This window comes from Pipra filicauda, unplaced genomic scaffold, assembly GCF_003945595.2.
Source record: "Pipra filicauda isolate LSUMZ 115617 unplaced genomic scaffold, ASM394559v2 scaffold70_size2993248_pilon, whole genome shotgun sequence".
Taxonomy (NCBI): Eukaryota; Metazoa; Chordata; class Aves; order Passeriformes; family Pipridae; genus Pipra; species Pipra filicauda.
Window position 1 is genome coordinate 347,156 of NW_024104876.1, and position 20,647 is coordinate 367,802.

Genomic DNA, 20,647 nt, shown 5'->3' on the forward strand with positions numbered 1-20,647 from the left:
AAGGAGCAGCTTCTAAGCAAGGCTGGCACAGTTGTGGCAGATATTTTATTAACCTTGACTATTAATCTTGACATTTAGAGCCCTGAAGGGACACACAGGAGCCAAGAACTTTGTCTTCCCCCCTCTGAAAGTGCAGAGTGTCCCTCAGAGGTGGTATGGCCAAAAACTGGGTTATTTTGGGGAATAAATAAGAAATACAGTGTGTGAGCAAGCCCTGCTTGAACAAAGCCCTCCAGCTAAGCCAGATAAACTTGTGATGGACTGCAGAGTATGGAACGTGCATCCCTTGTGTCCCAGAAAATCAAAATCAATAGCAGGGAAAACTAGAATAGGGCTTTGGGGGAACTGCCAACTCCTCAGCATCTCTCCCCTCACCCCTCACATAAGATGTGTTTCTCCAGGAAAGCAAATTAAGACCTGAAAGCATCAGAAGCAGCTGGCTTCTGTTTTTAAAAAGAGAGGGAAGAAAAAGGGAATTGAAAGGCACATTGTTTTCTTCCTGAGGTAAGGAAAACCAAGGAGAAATGTCAGATGCTTTGGCTCAAACCTCAACCCCAACCCATCCTAATATTTAATGCTAAAAACTTCATGCACTGAATGTGAGGAGTTTCTACTCACTCAGCTCAAGAAGGAAAACAAACCCAACCAAAGAGAACATGCACAAGATTCTTCATAAACAGCTTAGATGGCAAACAACACATTTCTCCCTCTTTCAACAATTCTGTACCCTCCCTGGGAGGAATTTTACCCAAAGCCCAGGATGCTGTGATTGTGGGATCATTCCTTCCAGGGCAAGCAAAGAACTGACTTCAGGTTCAACACAGAGACACTGAAGAGGAAGAGCAATTTTCTAGTTGTTTCCTAATTTTTAGCTGCAGAGCATTTGCCCACAGTTCAGTGACTTAACAATGGTCACATCCCAAGCACAGAGCATGCAAAGATCCCTGAGTTCCTCCAACAGCTTTTCCCATCATACACAGTAACTTTTTACTACAAACTGAGTTTACTGCTCTATTAAAACTCAAAATAAATGTAGTCTCTACCTAGAGAGCAAAATTCATGAAAATTATTCTCTCATGCTGATGCAGAAAAGCACTGGAGGAGCCTGGAGCAGGATCCTGCTTCCCATCTGCTCACTCCAGCCACCAGGACATATCCTTCTATTTTTTTCCCCCCAATAGCCAGGGAAACAATTTCTAATCAATAAGATATTCCTTGGCAAGACTAAATGATTCAAGGGGAAGCCATGACCTGTGTGCTATGCCAATGAGTCAGTCCCTTCCCTTCCTAGAAATATAACCAACCTCAGCAAATATGACAAAATGATGGACTGACAGCACGGAGGCAGCAGGGATGAAACGTCCCCCTCCAGCCCAGGGACCAGGAAACTCATGGCTGATGTCAGGAGGGATTTTGGAAAAGGGTATGGAGTGACAGGACACAGGGAATGGTTTCCCACTGCCAGAGGGCAGGGAGAGATGGGAGATTGGGAAGGAATTCTTGGCTGGGAGGGTGGGGAGGCCCTGGCACAGGTTGCCCAGAGAAGCTGTGGCTGCCCCTGGATCCCTGAAAGTGTCCAAGGCCAGGTTGGACGGGGCTTGGAGTAACCTGGGATGATGTCCCTGCCCATGGAATGAGATGGACTTTAAAGTTCCCTTCCCACACAAGCCATTCCAGCGTTCTGTGAATGTCACAGACCCAGAGCTGCTGTAGCTCTGCTGGCTCACAGAAGCTCTTGGTGATGCTTTAGCAGATGAAATGATGGTTCCTCACCATCCAATCCAACATCTCTCCTGAACAGGGACTGCAGGAGCGGATGAGTTCAGCCACAGCTTTGTCCAGCTCTGTGCTGACAGCCCCAGGATGGACATTCCCTGCCTCTCCCATGCCCTGTTCCAGTGCTGCAGCATCTTACTCTCCTCATGTCCATCTGAACCTCCAAAGGTGGCAAACTCAGGTCACGAAGTAAAAAGAGAAGTGAATATTTTGATTTTCTCTACTATGTTTCCTTCTGCTCCACACCTCGGTGTGTACTCATTGCACACCTTTGTTACAAACAGCAGGACACCATTCCACTCCAAAAAGATGATAAAGACTGTCCCATTTCCTCATGTTTGTATCAGCTACTCACAGAACTGCACTGAGTAACTGTAAAGCCTCCAGACATCCTCCTCACTCAGCCTCGGAACAACACAAACACTCTGGGACCAAGGCAGACCATTTCCTAACAGAAAAATAGAAGCTTTAAGCTTCTTATCTGAGCTCAGAAGAGAACAGAAAGAGCTGTGCTTGCAGCAAAGCAGCCCCTTCAGGCGTGAGGGCACAGACTGAGGCAAACTGGACGTTTTTCCTGCCCTGTGAGAAATAACTGAGAGCAAAATGTTGTGCTGGTGTTGTGCGAGAGCCCTCCCTGCAGCACGGCGTGCCAGCCACCAGCTGCAACCCAGACACAAATAAAATCACCCCCACATTTGCTTTACTGGTCATTTTTCCCTTTTTTCCCCACTATTGCCACTGTCTGTCGTGCTCCTGGTCAGGCTCTAACGCCAGAAGTGTCGTGTGCTCCCGTGGCCATCTAAAGACACGGATTCAAATTGTTTCTAGGAAATAACCACTTTGCCAGTTGTTGCCTCCTGCAATAGCAAACACATTAGCCTGACTCTCTGGCTGTTAAACCAGGAAATCCAGAGTGCACAGCAGTTGTAAAAAGGAGCTTTTATGGGGGCTGTGCTGGTTCAGAGCACAATCTACGCCAATCTCCCCCTCCATCTGAAACCCCATTGCAGATGCTTGAGTACTGATTGCAAAATGATTTGGTGCTGAAGTAGAAAACAACCAGCAAACACTTATAGCTAAATTTTAAACTTTTTAGAAAGGGTAAAATTGGCACTAGAGGCTGCAGAAAGAGAATGTTGAGCAGCAACATGTCTCACTTAACCCAGCTCTGAGGGAATGAGGCGGTGCTGGAATTCAAGCCCGAGCCCAGCAGTGATCCCTCACCTCTTTATGCTCTAACCTGCTACTATTTCCATCTGTTTCCTCTTAAATGAGTCTTCCTTGGCTCCTGCAGCCAAACATTCAGGATTAACCTTTGAAACCTGGATTACAAGCCTTTCTCCTTGTACTCATCTCACTGCAATTCATTCCCGGTTCCTTAAAGAGACCTGAACAGGCAGGAACAAAGGTGAGACAGTTCAGTCCTGACTGCTCCAGGTGGTGCCACCAAGAGCAGGACAGCCAGGACCAGGGGACCACCTCACATCAGCTGCAGGGAATGGATTTCAGCTGCTTCCAACTGGCTGCAAGGACAGCAGAGCAGCCACAGAGCTCCCTGACACAGCCAGGAGTTATCCAACACGAGCAGATCCGGAGTAAATCCATCCCAGCTCCAGGAAGAAATTTGAAGCAACAGAGTGAGCCAAAAAGTTCCCCACATTCCGTGGTGACAGCAATTTAGATGCCAATATGAGGGGTTGTTCATCCTAGAGAAGGCTCCAGGGAGACCTGAGAGCCCCTTCCAGGGTCTAAAGGGGCTCCAGGAGAGCTGGAGAGGGACTAGGGTCAAGGGATGGAGGGACAGGACACAGGGAATGGCTTCCCACTGCCAGAGGGCAGGGAGAGATGGGAGATTGGGAAGGAATTCTTGGCTGGGAAGGTGGGGAGGATCTGGCACAGGTTGCCCAGAGAAGCTGTGGCTGCCCCTGGATCCCTGGAAGTGTCCAAGGCCAGGCTGGACGGGGCTTGAAGCAACCTGGGCTAGTGGAAGGTGTCCCTGCTCATGGAATGAGATGAGCTTTCAGTTCCCTTCCAACCCAAACCATTGTCTGATCCTTTGACCTTAAAGATCTTTTCCAACCTGAACAATTCCATGATTCTAAGCTCACCCACAGTCTCTCACTGGGATCAAACTCCCATTTCCAGGGTTGCTGTTCATTTAATCTTCAGAGCTGTGGGCACACAACCCAACCCAACCCAACCAACTTTAATTTAAGAATCATCCAGTTTCTAATTAAACAGCCATAGGCAGCTGGCTGGATACATTTTAATCCGTTTCAATAACGTATTGATTGGATACTGAAGCTTAAAAATTAAAAGTAAAAAGATGACCGGGGAATTGTCCCATCTCAGCCCAACAGTAGAACCCTCTGTAAATAACTCCTCTTTTAACCATCAGCTAAATGAACACTTCAATACCACACTACAAAGTCTTCTGCAAAATTACTTTAACTAACAAGCAGAAATTTATCAGCTTCAGCCAAAATCAATGCTGAAATCAATTTGAACACTGGTTGTGTCTAAAGGGGCTCATTGGCAATTTAGGGAAATTACACCATGTAAATGCCTGTGCTTTAATTGAACAGTTTCATCAACTAGGCTGTGATTGCTGTCCATTCATTTATTTACTTTCACTGCAGCTCCCATTCTGCAGAGGAATGGGTTTTGTCAGACTTGAAGGAGGTACTTTATCTTCATTTTATGCACTTTTGTGCATAACAGATTTTATGAGGCAGGAGAGCAATGGTTGGGGTCAAAGGGAACGAGTGACCAGCAGCCACTGGTCAGTCTTGTTTAAACCACAGTGGGAAGAGGTGGAACCTGGCGGGGGATTTCTAACTTGATCAGTTATTATTGTTCCAGTGCTTTTTAGTGGGACTAAAAATAAAACAGAGCAAGAGAAACAGCAAATGGATGCGGTCTGGGAAAGGAAATAAAGGGAAGTGCCTCCACCACTGCAGCACAAGAATTCAGGGAGGTGCAATTTTTACACTTCAAAAGGCCCAAGATGTGTTTTAATGCCAAACAAACACTGAACCCGCCTCTGCTTCCTTCCTGCTGGGTCAAGCACCGTGGATAAAAGGTTGTTCCAGGGAAAACCTTCCCTGGAAATCACCCGCTGGTGAAGCCACGTGGGTCAGCTCTGGGAACCTGCAGGGATGGGCTCTGATCCTGCTTCTGTCCCTGCTCTGCAGTGGGATTTCCCTGCCTGCAGTTACCCTCTGCCACGTGCAGGGGATCACCCCAACCTACTCTGCAAAAGGGCCAAAATAATCTGGGAATCCAAGTATTTGAAACAGGGGCAAATGATTGTTCCTGTGTTCCACATAGTTTGGAGAAGGCTCCAGGGAGACCTGAGAGCCCCTTCCAGGGCCTAAAGAGGCTCCAGGAGAGCTGGAGAGGGACTGGGGACAAGGGATGGAGGGACAGGACACAGGGAATGGCTTCCCAGTGCCAGAGGGCAGGGACAGATGGGAGATTGGGAAGGAATTGTTCTCTGGGAGGGTGGGGAGGCCCTGGCACAGGTTGCCCAGAGAAGCTGTGGCTGCCCCTGGATCCCTGGAAATGTTCCAGGCCAGGTTGGAGCAACCTGGGCTAGTGGAAGGTGTCCCTGCCCATGGCAGGGGGTGGAACTGGATGGTCTTTAAGGTCCCTTACAAGCCAAACCATTCCAGGACTCCACGATATCCATATGGAAAACCAGAAATGAAAGAAGAGAGGAGAGGAACAGCCCCACTAAGACTCAGATTGGCTTCCCACAACATCAGAGGTGCATTATAATCACTGCTTTTAAAGAACAACCTGGATCTACAGAACTCCATCCTGCCAGCACCACTGTCCTGCACTGGAATCCATGGGATAAACCAGGAGGAGGGAGCTCCATCCCCTCCACCTCCCTTCCCATCAAACACAGCTGAACCTCCTCTGGAGCTTCCAGGCTCCAGAACCGACAGTGCCTGTCCCTGCCCAGGGCAGAGCACCCACAATCCCCTCCCAAGGCACAGCCTGCAGCCTGTGCAAGACACAGCAACGACATTCCATGTGCTAATGGGGCACCCCGAGGTGGCCTGGGATAGGGAACGAAGGAACAGGCAGATGCTGGAACACTCGACTCACCCAAACTGCACAATTGCTCAAGTAAATGGCTCCAACAAATTAAGTTTTCCACATTTCTCCCCGTTTTCCCCAGCCATGCAATTCTTAGGGTGGTACATCATCAGCAGCCACTTCTCTCCAAATTACTCAACTCAAAGTGAAGCCTTCTGGTTAAACTGCATTTTGGAGGATGGGAAGCCATTCCCCCTTTTCTTCCCTCTCTCCCAGATCCTGGTAACTCACAAATTAATTAGGGCATCATTGGGGCTTTATGGTTATCTCTGTGTACAGAGTGTTACATTCTCCTGCTGCTGGAGGCTCCTCCAACAGAACCCAAAAAGAGTTCCAAACCATCCACAGCTCCCATTTAAAATAAATCCCAGGCACACAGAAGGGATTAAACAGAGTTCCTGGAACATCCCACTTCTCCTGAGCTACAATTGCACAGCAAAAACTAGAAAACATGAAATAAGAGAAAAAGATTCCATTTTAAAGGAAGGAAACAGTGTTTTGATACACCATGTGAGAGATCTGACAGAGAAATAAGTTGCCAGATATAAATACCTCTACTTTGTGATATTTAAGTTCAAAATATACATGATTTTAGGTCTAAATAATTAAAGTAGCTACTCCTGACCCTGGCTGCCAGTGTGTGCATCCCACTGCAAACCAAGTCATTTAACATACAGTTTGGGGGTGTTTTATATTTTCTCACATATTTTGGAACATGCAACCAATCAAAAAGCAAGGATAATTAACTGGCTTTGCCATATCCAACTTCAGGATTTTTATCGTCCCTTAATTAAGAAAATAGCACAGCAAAAGGTAGGGGCAAAATAGGATGTCAAACAACTATAAAATCCCTTCTTTTTAGAACAGGAAAAACATTTAGATTCAGCAAGTTCTCCCTAGAAATATTGCTATAAAGTATTGATTTTTTACCAGACTCAATTGACTGAAAAGTTGTTTGTATAGCAATATTGGCCAAGCCAATATACTGGAACAATTTTGCTACACACAGTAATCAAGTGTATTTCTAAAGTATAATTATACTGTCATAAAAATAAAGCTAAGATACCTCTTCTCCAAGCAATAAACCAGTTGCAGCTGTAAAGAACCCAAATAAATGAAATCCATTTTCTAACTAAACATAACGTCTGGCGAGGAGAACGAACCCACCTCCCCTCTCTCCCCCCAGCCCCCCTCCTGGAGCCAGGGGTAGGGTGAGAAGTGATCAATACTTCCATCTCAATAAAAACTATTTCAATAGTAAGTTAATTCACGTGGCAAAGGGAGGCTGAGAATTTTCCCTGCCTCGTTTGCCGAACGCCGGGAATATATCATTGCCATAATGGAGCTGGGTTGGGATAAAGAGCTGGGAAGGGAGGGGGCTGGAAGAGAGGAGAGGGTGCAGACAGGCTCGTTCTTTAGCTGCAGATCAATAACCCACACGGGCTCTTCTCTCCACCAGCACGAGGGGGGAAACGCAGCCAAACCTCTGCAATTAATTTTCCTTGACAAATGTTCATTGATTTACTGGAATAAAATATATGGGGGCTGCTATGTATGACTAGTGCAATCCTGCTACCTGTAAGGATTCCACTCTGCAAGTCCTTATTGGCTTGGGTTGGTGCAGATGATCTTCCCTTCAGGAAGGGGGGATTGCTCCAAGGTGGAAGTTCTGCCACAGGGCTCGAGCCCCTCAGCTCTGGGAGAGGCTGGGAGAGCTGGGAATGTTCACCTGGAGAAGAGAAGGATCCAGGGAGACCTGAGAGCCCCTTCCAGGGCCTAAAGGGGCTCCAGGAGAGCTGGAGAGGGACTGGGGACAAGGGATGGAGGGACAGGACACAGGGAATGGCTTCCCACTGCCAGAGGGCAGGGTTAGATGGGAGATTGGGAGGGAATTGTTCTCTGGGAGGGTGGGGAGGCCCTGGCACAGGTTGCCCAGAGAAGCTGTGGCTGTCCCTGGATCCCTGGAAGTGTCCAAGGCCAGGCTGGACTAGCAACCTGGGCTAGTGGGAGGTGTCTCTGCCCATGGCAGGGGGTGGGACTTGAGGAGTTTTAAGGCCCTTTCCAACCCCAAACCACTCCAGGATCCTGGGATAACGTGTAAAACATCCACACACACAAACAGTTCCCTGGAGCAGGGTGGAATGACAACTATACGGGAGGACAAGCTATGAAGTCACTGCAAGTGTTGATTTAAAACATGAACGGGATAAAAAAGAAAAAGAAAGGCAGAAATAGTTCCCTGATCCAGAAGGGGCCTCAGGTCTTTTCTTTTTTACTTTCCCAGACTGCAGGCAAATGCCAGTCACCCACTTAACAAAGGTGATCAAAGCACACTGCCTTAGAAATACAAAATTACGTCAAAAAAGTGAAAAACGCGGCTTTATACCACATTTTATCCAGATTTCTCGGATGAATTTTAAGAAATGTGAAATACATACTGTGCATGTGGCAACATTATGAAAGAATGAGATGTTTTTACACCATTTCTGCTCCCAAAAGCTGTGTCTCATCCTACACACCAACACTCCCAACAGACACGGAATGAGCTGCTCCTTCCAAGCTGACAGACAGGCAAGAAGTTCATCAGACTCTCAGTGCAAAAAGAGGAAGGAAGGGAAAGAAGAACACATTCCCTTACCTTGCTTTACATTCTTTAGACTTTTTAGGATGAAGACACTTTCGGTGGGACCATTCTTATGCTGGTCATGGTTTCACATTGTTACTTCCTTATTTCAGCTGCTTCCCAAAGAAAATCACCCAGAACTGGACACAGGGACATATGTGGGTTCTCCCTCTTGGTGGGTGGGATATTCCCTGTCCTAACTATTCCTCAAGTGCTTTCCACAAGGACCAGAGCACGTGGTCCTCCTTTGTGATGCTTCTCCCACCTGCACCCACTCCCAGAGCACAGGGAAGGGAAGGAACCTTCTCTAACTCAGAAAACACCAAGACTGAGCATTAAAGCTCAACATTCTCTCTCACATCTATCATAAAGTAAGAAAATAATACCAATTCCTCAAGTTTCTTGGTCTAGGAATATCTTTCTCCAAGACAACTCCCCATGAGGTTTCTGAACCACGTTCCACCCATGATTCTAACCTGATTTTCAGAGCCCACTCCAAGGCTGGATTTGTTCCTTTAAGCTTTTGGAAGTTCATTTCCATTAAACCTTCTGCAACGTTGGCAGCCAATTAGAAACTAAACTAAATGCACTGTAACTTTTAAAACATTTTAGGGGGGGGGGGAAAAATGTTCATCTGAAAGTTAAAATGTCTAAGGTATAAACAAAACCCTAATGGGATGCTGGGTTACTGTATATGGTAAATAGCTCTCTGGAGGAAACCTTTATTACTCCCTCAGGGCTTTCTTATAAAGTATGGATTTCTTAATTCCCAGTGGAATATTTTTCATACCCCACTGCAGACTATTAAGTACCAGATATTACATTATGTAGTTTAAACTTTGCACTATGCATGAGAAAGACTTTCCTGTCGAGAAAACTATATCTGTGTTATTATAATCTTTACAATATTCAAATTAATACTGGCTGCAGGGTATTAAAGCTCCACTACCAAAATTTGGGAGAGTTTATCATTTCATATATTCATCAGCCTGCGTGTGAAGCTGCTCAGGAGGGAGGGAAGTCACTGCAACAGCAGAAGGGGGGGGTGAGGAATTCTGAACTGGTGTCACCACATCCCACTGGTGTCATTCCCAGTAAGGGCGTGGCGAGCCAGCAGAAATAATGGCACTGGAAATCCTGGAGGCAATTCAGGACATTCCAAGTTCCACTCGTGAGCCATTAACTTGTTACCCAGAGGGGGATTCAAAGCTAAGCATTAAAAAGATAATAAAAATGCACCAGCCCTCCCAGCACCCAAGAGCAGACACCTTGTAAATATAGAAGAGGATCCTTTCAAAGTTCAGATTAAGGATTTATTTTATCATCTTCCCTGCAGAGGAGCAACAGCCCACCTGCACCTCGACACGAACGCGAGGGGTAAAAATAATAAAAAAAAAAGAGCTGTTAAATCTGGGGGTTTTTTTAAAAGGTTTTAAGTGAAATCCCCACTCACTTGTAGACTGTGCCTCCATTGCCGTGACCGAGGATGTCTCGATACCGTATGTCTTGTTCATTCATCTCCACAAGAAAGAAAGAAAAACAAAAGAGATGTCATGCTGGGGATGGAAATGTCAAGGAAAAGCAACTCTAGGCCATAAACAACAAGCAGTCTGGGTCATTTCAAGTTCAGCTGCAAGAACGAGAAGATCAATACAACATTTGCTGTCCAATTTATAAAAGACGATACCAAGGGACAAAGTGATGGAAAGTTTAATGACAATTTGTTTGCCTGGGTCATTTCATTAAAGTTTGATAAAAGGTGTCAAAATGGAATGATATAATATAGCTCAAGAGGGTCAGGTCACAGCTACTGATAGGAAAAGGGTCTCCAGAACAGCACATAACCAAAGCCAAAGTTGGAGGTGAATGGAAACAACCCAACAGAAAACTGTCAGCTTGAAGTGTGGCTGGAAAAGTTTATGATTTATTCTGGAATCAGCAGTGATACTAATTGAGTGACAGCTCTGCCAGCAGGTTGTTTGGCAGAGCACCATTTACTCACCTTTTAACTAAATAAAAATACACATATTTGGGAAAAAAAAACAAGTCTTGAATTGCAATAAAAACATTTTTTTCCTTGAAATACACAACTAATTATTTGCCTCAACCTTTCTGTTCCCTGGGACAACTCTCCAGACACAATGAGATCCTCAGAAATCCAACCAGGAGCCTGATAACAAACACTGTAAATTGCAAAAGCTGGAATTTGGCACCTTTCTGACAGTGCTTTTATAAAAATTTACTATGTTGAAGGATCAATTCGAATGTAAAACTACACTTCAACCTTCCCCTGTATAAATTCAGTTCTACAGATTTTGCACCTATTAAAAAAACTCACTAAAGACATTATTGCAATGCATGTGTATACTTTAAGCATTTTAATCAGAATAAATTCTGGACAGAAAGCATTTCCTATTCCAAAAAGATTCCCCCATTGCCTGATAATTTTCAGTAGTAAATGTTTGGACAAATCCTGCTTTTAAAAGATCTTTTCCTAGGAAACCAACTTGTCTGTTTACCATCTTACCCAACAAACTTCTTGTGTTACCATCACAAGGTGAAATGTCCTAGAGAGTCAATACTCAGCATGTCTTAAAAACAGAAAATGGAATATTTAATTGATTTAAAATAAGCTTTAAGGACAGAAATGATTAATCCAAAATTTGTGTCCTTTCCTTTCATTACCTGAGCAAAACACATTGTTTCTCACAGGAAATACTGCACATTTCTTCCAGTGATGTTAAAACCTGAGTCCTGAGAAAACTCAAAATACTTCAAAGTAGAAGCTGACTCTATTTGATTACCTATTGGGAGTCAAACCTTGGCCAGGTACCTAAGAGGTAATGAAATGGCCCACTCAAATATCAAGGTTTATGATGAAAATCAACATTTATCTTATTACCAAAAGCTCTCCTGCTTATTGTATCCATCAGAAAATGCAAATAAAGAGGGGGAAAAGACACCTCCCAGGGAACAATCACTCATGAACAGGATTTAAACTATGTAAAGAATCTACAGTGGATCCCTTGCACTAGAAATAATTTCTTTCAGGCTGCAGACTTGTTAATTTAAAGTTAATTTAAGGAGCTCTGCTCTTCCAAGCTGGAAGACTTGAGTTCTCCGGTCTTGGAGGCAACAACCAACATCTCTCCTGCATCCTCAGAAAAGTTATTCTCAATGTAACTCTGAAGAGAAACCCAATGAACCCATAAAGCCATGGAGAAACTCCTATCTTCCCTTCTTGGGGGTGAAAAAGGAGAATTTTTGGTGATTATAAAGTTATAAGTTATAAACAATAAATTGAGCCGAATCGGAGGCGAAGCATTTCCTCTTTTCTCCCGTTTTTTGCTCATTGGGAAAAGGGAGTATTTTCTCCACATCATTCCCTAAAAGATGGGGATAGGAGCAGCTCCATCCTCTGAGGATTGAGCCTGGTGATATCCCAGAAAAACAGCAACCAGAACCCAGGGAAAAACCAGGAATACTGGGGTGGAGGGAGCGTCTGTTGGCAGCGGACGGAGAGATAAAGTGTGATTTACTGGCTCCAATAAAGGTGCCAAAAAACCACAGGGTGATTTATTTATTTTAACTGGGAAAACTGGATTCTCCCTCATAAAACACCAACACAAAACCAATGAACTCCCCAGGAAGGACTGGAATATTAAAGCTGCAAACCCAACCTGGATTGGCCGCCGCCGACACGAAGGGAATTCATGCAAAAGCAAAGCTTCAGTTATGAAGCAGCAAACAAAACATCCCTGGGCTGGGCAGAAATCAAGTGTCTGCCTGTTGTAAATCATTAAAAGCAAAATGCCCAATTAATCCTGATTTGATGTGGAGGGGCCGCCACAATCCCGCGGCCGCACCTTCGCTTCCCAAATGGAAGCAATCATGGATTCAGCCAACAGTCACACTCCATGAGCAGACAATTGAGGAGATTTAGTAAATCCCACTTTATAGAGCAGAGACTAATCGGAAAACACGAGCCAGTCAAATGTTTCTTATGAACTGTTGACACTATATCAATGCTGAATCAATTGGTGGCATTTACTCTGAGTGACAGAAAAGAAATAAATATTTATATCACATCACCTATATCAATGAACCCAGGCAGAAAGCTATTTCTAACCTGTCAATATTTGATTATCTTGAAGAATCATGTCCCCTTCTTTTAATGATTAATATGAATTCCTTATTAAACCTAAATGGAAACTACTAGAGGAATATCATTAGGGATGCCTGAAAGCAGAAACTGCCAAAAAATAATCAAAACTAATAGCCCAGGCCATATTTAAGTAACAATAAGTGTGACTTAATCCCCCTCAAAAGGAGGAAAAGTTAAAAGTTGCTACTGGAAACCCAGCTCCAGTTGTGGATCTGGGATCAAATTTTGCAGAACACGACAAAAATCATTTGCTGTCAACAGAAGGCAGATTAACTCCCCTCAGGGTGAATAAAAAGTAGCATTAAAGGTAGTATTAAAACTTAGTTATTTTATTTCTTTTTTAATGGGTTTAAGTAACATTTTTAAAATCACAACAAGAAGTTTGGTTTTTTTTTTATACCGTTCCAAAATTCTAAAACACTGGGGAGAAATCTGTGAATCCACTGCAGGGCACACAAACCACTTGTTTTTCTTGTTTTGAACACATAAAGTGCCCAAATCCAGCTCTGCACAAGAGCTTTTACTCACATTCAACAATTCCACCTTTTAAAAAAAATCAGTGATACTGGATTTATTACCAACACCACTTAGAGAAGTTCAGCTGCCTGCTGCTGGCACTGCCAGAATTTCAGGTCACCAAGAGAAATGTATTGTCTGGCTCTCTAATTTTGAAACACGAGCAAATCCACCTGGTGGGAACAAAAAAATGAAATCTGGATATGAGGGACCATCAAACTAAACCTGGATGTGAGGGACCATCAAACTAAAACTTGGATGTGAGGGAACATCAAACTAAAACCTGGATGTGAGGGAACATCACACTAAAACCTGGATGTGAGGAAATATCAAACTAAACCTGGATGTGAGGGAATATCAAACTAAAACCTGGATGTGAGGGAATATCAAACTAAAACTTGGATGTGAGAGAACATCAAACTAAAACCTGGATGTGAGGGAACATCACACTAAAACCTGGATGTGAGGGACCATCAAACTAAAACTTGGATGTGAGGGAACATCAAACTAAAACCTGGATGTGAGGGACCATCAAACTACAACCTGGATGTGAGGAAATATCAAACTAAACCTGGACATAAAGGGATGCTGACAAGCCTAAAACCACATTTCCAAGCTGCATTCCAGGGATTCAGTGGCACTGGGGTCTCCAAATCCTATTTTTGAGGGGGTCTCTCATCTGTTCCCCCTCCCAGTGTTCCAGGTGAGGCTGAAGGACACGAGGAAGCTCAGCCTTCATCTTCCTGACACGCTCAACTACCAACTCCTTGATTCATGAAACGCCAGCGAGGCTTGGAGAGGTCATTGTGTGAAGGCACTGAATAGGCATCTGAGATAATTAAGATTTCAGCCTTCGAAACATGGAGGGGAAGTGAACAGCAGTTAAGAAAATCAATAAGAGTCTTTTATTTGCAGTGACACAGATGTCTCAGTCAATAGAGCCTAATAGGCAAGTCTGAGCCCACGACAGGCACCGGCCTCTGAGGCTGCAAAGGGCTCTCTGTGACAAACATTAAAACATATTTATGCTGCTGCTGAAGGATCTGGGCTTCTTTGAAGGTGGTTTAATTTAACAGTGCATATTTAATGTCATTACAAGCCTGCCCAAAACAAGCACAAAATAACTGTGCTGTTTGTCTGCTCGTCCATCAATTGTTACGTTAAAACCTTTCACTTTTGAGTGCCAGGAGCTGAATGCCTGGAGCAGGAAGGGAAAGGAATTCAAGACAATTTTCTACAACTTTGGGGTTTACTAGGGGTTTTTTTTGCTTTTTATAAAGAAGTTACCACATAGAATCACAGAATAGTTTAGGCTGGAGAAGACCTTTAAAACAAGTTCATCCATTAATTTAACATCACATGAAGTGGCAGACCGAAGGAGGGCAGGGTTAGATGGGAGACTGAGAAGGAATTGTTCTCTGGGAGGAGGGTGAGGCCCTGGCACAGGTTGCCCAGAGAAGCTGTGGCTGCCCCTGGATCCCTGGAAGTGTCCAAGGCCAGGCTGGATGGGGTTTGGAGCCACTTGGGCTGGTGGAAGGTGTCCCTGCCCATGGCAGGGGGTGGCACTGGATGTGCTTTAAGGTCCCTTCCAACCCCAACCATTCCATGATTCTAAAGTGATTCCAGAGCAGTTCCTTGCAAAAACCTGTTAAACATTCAAGTGTCTTCTGCCCTAGAAAGCATGAAGGTCGTTCTAAGTGAGGAGTTGACTCAGTTATTCAAAATTGATTAACTTTCTCCCCTGGAATTGTGGCGGCAGCGCAACACGTGCGAGGGGCCTCCATCCATTTGGAGCTAAATCTGATTAGCACATTTTGAGAAATGGGAAGCAAATTGCTCTGCCAATCAAAGTAAATCAGGACACACAACTCATTCATATCATGAAGGTTTTCATGGTGCCTCCAAGTCCTGTGTTAAAAGAACACATCACAGCTAAATGAGCAGTAAACATCTCTGCCCCTATTTGTGCTGTGCCAATCACTGCAGAACCAGGCAGCCAAGGCTCCATCCAAAGCACCTACCTGGCCATTGGCAAGTATTTTCTTCAGCTCTGCAGAAGACTTTTTCAAGCTGGAATAAAAACAAGAGGTGATTATTTTTAATGACCGGGTCGTTTCGCTCCGTCAGACCAAGGGAAATCACAAGCCACAAATTCCTGGTTCCATTATTCTGAGCAGGTGAAACTTGGAGGAGGAGATCTAGTGAACACCAGTCAGCACTGCCCAAGTGCAGACAGCAGGGATGGAGAAGCAGTGAACACTTCAGAAAATCAATATATTTTTCACCTTTACCAACTGGCTGGTTTAGACACCTGACTACACCACCCTCTGAGACACAACCTGTTGTTCATCAGTAAAATGAAAGGGAGATACTCTGGCACATCAGGTGGTTCAGAAAACAACAGGAAAATATGGCTCACATCTAGTTTTCAGGTGCCATATCTTGTTTTACAGCTCCTTAAGGGATTATTCCTCAATAATTCCTGCAGCAGAAGGCTTTTTGCCCCACTACCTCAGATGAGTGCAGACCAGAGCACGGTGAGCAGGACAGTAAAATTCCTGATTTAGGCATCTCAGGGACGTGTCTAAATCCCTGAGATGAGTCCAGCTTTCCATTCCAGCTCAACTTGCTGCACTCCCTGTGCTTTTTCAGGAAGAATCTACTCCCATGTCAATAATCTTACACAAAACAACTCAATTTTCCCTTTTAGGAGAACTTTAACAAACCACAAACTCTCAGCCTGGTGAGTTTTGTAGGTAAAACCATCAACAGCTTCAAACTCCTTCCACCCACTCACAAAACGCTGCTTTTCACCTCCTCTCCTGACAAACTCTGTTCCTTGTACCTTCAACACAACAAACTGCCTGGGCAGCAAAATGCCTGCAAAAACTTCATCTCAAAGGGACATTCTGCTCTTATTACTGAAGTTTTGAAAAAAAAAAAAAAAAGTACAAAATAATATATTCTTGAAAGGCCCGTGCACGTGTCTTGATCACAGATCATTATTAACAGGAACAGTGAAAACACAGATTTCATATTTGGTGGCTTTGTTCTTTAATAGGCCTCTTGTTCCCACGACTACTTTAAAGCAAAATTAAGTTTTCCAAGGAAACATAAGTTGATCTTGTCATCTTTCATGACTAACAATTTGTGAACATGAAACAAAGAGAGACTTTCAATTACTTCAAAAACAAAACTCCGAGCGCGGAAGGGCTGGGAAAAGGATTGGCAATTAACCACCAAATAAGGTGACAAGAAGCTTCTAGAAGCTTCCTTTGCAATGCACTTTAAGAACAAGCTCAAAGTACAGCGAGTGCTGAAAAGCCACAGCACAGAAAAACAGCTTTATTTAGTTCAGACTGGCAGGGCTGCGGGTCAAAGCCATTCAGATTTAGTTCCTTTATGGAGTTTTGGGTTGGATTATCACCACTAAAACCTGGAGCAAATCTTCCCCAAGGGATGGGGCAAACCTGGCTCGCTTTTTTTTTTTAGCTCCACAATTAGCAAAGCCACTAAAGGGAGCAGCAAACTGGTTTTAGTGGTGCTGGGATGGGGTTCCCAGCGGGGCAGAACTCCCGTGGAAACTCCTCGTCAATGGGCACCCACATCCCACCATTCCCACGAGGAAAAGAGGGATCTGGGGACTGACCCACCACCTTGGGGTGTTAACAGAACAGGCACCCAAAATTCACCCATCAAATGCAGCCCAACTGCATCTTTGATCGTGTTCATCTCTCTCTGGCAATTAATCTCTTTTTATTTTACAAAATGCTCTCAGAGAGCAAAGGCAGCAGATGCTGATGCACAGATAAATGCAATATTACATGCTTATTAGAATAATAGAATAATTTAGGTTGAAAGGGGCCTCCAGAGGTTTCTATTCCCACGGTTCAAATATGCTCTTGTATGAAGAACATGCAGCCAGACTTTCCTTATTGCTTTCTTAAGAACACACAAGGTTTTTGTTTATTCCTTTTAACATCAGTATGCAGAATAATGACTTCATGGAATAAAAGGGAGTTTAAGCTCCAGCATTTAGAAATCAGATCTCTAGGAAAAAAAGAGAACTAGTTCTCTTGCATTTTGAGACCTTAACATGGGTTTTCAAATTAGGATGTGAATATTTTCAAATTGGGATGTGAAAAGAAAAATAAGGGAGATGGACTTCAAAACTTTGGTGAAACTGTATGAAATAGGGCACCTAAGCTGTAAGGAATTTTCAAATAAATAATAAACCTACAGAGGTTTATGACTTGGGTTATTTATCACTGCAAACCCAAGAACGGGGTATTTTGAAAGCCAAGAATCCTGGAACGAGATCAAGCAACGAAGACTTCAACATACAAACCTTGCCATTAGATCAACTAATTATTGATTAATACCTGATTAGTTCAACCCCAAACAGCACCTCAATGCTTTATAAGCACAAAACCACCCCAAAGAGTCAGAAAACATTTATTTTTTTTTTTCCAGAAGAAAACTCTCGTGGAGCCCCCGGCACCACGAATCCAGGCAATTCACCTTCCCCACCTCAGCACTGGTGGAAAAAGTCATTCACCACCATTGTCACTGTTGGCAACAACCACACAGGAGGGTGTTTTGGTGTGAGAAAAGGTGAGAACACAAAGCAGGGGCCCGGCTCTTACCTATTGCTGGGGAGGGAATCGGCCACGGCCGAGCCGCTGTTGTTGGCAGCCCCTGCTCGAGTATTTACCTGCAGGCAGGGAAAGGATCTTTTCTCAGTCACTGTGTTCAGAGGACACCATTCTAATTAACCTGTAATTTGCCACGGATTTCTCATTTCATGAGGAAGGTTAATTAGCTGCTTGCCAGGCACAGCAACGGTTGGAGTGTGTATGTAGGTTAGCAGGCTCCAGGATTCCTGGGCTGCACAAACCCCCCCACCTTCAACAGAGCAGGAAAAGAGGGGATGAATCCATCATTTGTGCACATTTTAGAAACTAAACAGTCATTTGGTGCATTTGGAGCCTCCTACGTGTGATGACAGGAGCAACAAGCTGAGCTGAAGGAATCCAAACCCTCAAATGATTTTGTTGCGGTGCCTTCTCCACTTGGAAGTGACTGGAATCAAACCAGTGTGGTGGGGCTTCACATGGCTGAATTCAAATGAATATGGGGGGGTTAAAGCTCTGAAGTAGTGGCAGGTATTAGTTCATAAAGTGGCTATTAAAATTTAGGAACCCGATTAACAGAGGTTAAAAGGCAAAAGAAAGGCAGCTCCATTTTAATAACACTATATATATATATATATATATACAGTGTATATGCACACATTACATATATACATAGATACACAGATAGCATTAGTTGATAAAGTGACTATTGAAATTTAGGAACCCGATTCACAGAGGTTAAAAGGCAAAAGAAAGGCAGCTCCATTTTAATAAAACTATATATATAGTGTATATACACATATGTAGGTGTGTATATATGTATCTATACAGATAGCATTAGCTGATAAACTGACTATTGAAATTTAGGAACCTGATTAACAGAGGTTAAAAGGAAAAAGAAAGGCAGCTCCATTTTAATAAAACCATATACATATATAGTGTATATGCACACATTACATATATATATATATATATATAGATACACAGATAGCATTAGTTGATAAAGTGACTATTAAAATTTAGGAACCTGATTAATAGAGGTTAAAAACAAAAAGAAAGGCAGTTCCATTCTAGTAAAACTATATATATATATATATAATATATATATAGTGTATACATATGTGTGTATATATATATATATACACATATATACACAGCATTAGTTGATAAACTGACCACTGAAATTTAGGAACCTGATTCACAGAGGTTAAAAACGAAAAGAAAGGCAGCTCCATTTTAATAAAACTATATATAGTGTATATACATATATATATGCACATATATATATATACACACATATATATGTACACACAGATAGCATTAGTTGATAAATTGACCACTGAAATTTAGGAACCTGATTCACAGAGGTTAAAAACAAAAAGAAAGGCAGCTCCATTTTAATAAAACTATATCTATCTATCCATATATTATATATATATATACACAGATAGCACAACATTTAAATAAATCCTTCTCCCACCCTCACCAAAAAAAAAAAAAATTAAAAAATAATAATAATAGTAAAAAAAAAACCCACCCTGCTTGTCAGAGCTCAAGAAAGTGCAGTTTTATTTGACATTTCAATAAGTGGAACACAGCATTACAAATCCATCTAAGTTTGCTGAAACAATTATTGAAATTCGTACCTTCAGGCCATGTATGTTCCGTTTCCCAGGAGGTTTGCAGGCTGAAACAGTAATTGACTCAATTGTAGAACACATCAGGGCCATTTACAAATTTGCTCAAAATGAATCTTTTCAAAAGAAATGAGGGTGACACCAAAATTAGCAGAGAGAAATGATTGAAAAGTGCCTCGCAAGACCCAGGGTGGGAATTACCAAAGCAGGATTTTTTTTTCACTTGCAGGAGTGAGCGTTTATAAATGCTAAGAGCTTTCTGACACCGGGTAATAGAAATTCTAATTTCTGCTTTAAAACACATCACCAAAAAAAAAAAAAAAAAAATAAAAAAAAAAATATGGAGAGAACTGGTGGCTGAACTGATCAGAGGCTTTTTGTAATTCAAATTAAAATCTTGTGCCACTGTATTTTCACAGGCTGTGGGGTTTTTTTTGGTTTTTTTTTGGCCTGGCATTTAACAGCAATATTTGCAAGATGTGTTTTAAAGGAATCAGCTGCCACATGTCAGGAATTAGTCACGTTGTCAACTGCAGTTTGGGCTTAAATGTGGCAAAACATGGCAGGGGCAACAGCAGACAGCCTGAAAAAAGCAAACAGTGACTAGAAAATGCCAATTTTTGGACACAGATTACAAACGTGGCGCTTCATGACGATGGCTGGGTTTGGAGAAAGGGTTTTCCTCCAGCCCCTCCACCTGAACCTCTCCTTGTTCTTCACTCAGGGCTGTGTTTTTGTCACCAGTTAAAGCCACAAAGGCTCCCTGTTCCAGACAGTTCCCATCTGAGAACTCCAGTGCCCTACAAATGGTATGTTAAAGGGGCTGTCACTGGTGATTGATTGTCTGAGGAGGGAGGAATTTGATTTTTCTCTTTCTCTGCTGCACGTGCCTCTCACTCCCCTTTTTTTTTGACAGCAGGAAGCAGAACTATTTATTAGGCAGAAGGACACAGATGATAGTTATTAAACACATCACTTAGGGCCAGGCCATGTGCCTTTAAATGACAGTAGAAATTACCACGTGCATCTTAAAGAGGGTAAATATTATGATACTCAAAAAAACCCAAACAATCAGAAACCCACAAATTATAAATATATATAAGCATGTTATATTTTTTCAACAGATTAAAACTGACATTTTGAACGTGGTATTATAAGAATATTTTTATTATATATATTATATTACATA

At 43.0% G+C, this 20,647-nt stretch overlaps 1 protein-coding gene across 2 annotated transcripts in view; it reads right to left on the minus strand.

Annotated features, from left to right (window-relative positions):
* Nucleotides 1–20,647, minus strand: part of MAP2K5 (mitogen-activated protein kinase kinase 5) — a 128,319-nt gene that overhangs the window by 90,402 nt on the left and 17,270 nt on the right. For both annotated transcript variants that reach the window (XM_027714772.2, XM_027714774.2), the window contains 4 exons: nt 19,468–19,508; nt 17,834–17,901; nt 15,209–15,257; nt 9,960–10,024 (listed from right to left, as the gene is read on the minus strand). In XM_027714772.2, the coding sequence (XP_027570573.1) occupies nt 9,960–10,024; nt 15,209–15,257; nt 17,834–17,901; nt 19,468–19,508 (223 nt within the window). The remainder of the gene's footprint in view (nt 1–9,959; nt 10,025–15,208; nt 15,258–17,833; nt 17,902–19,467; nt 19,509–20,647) is intronic.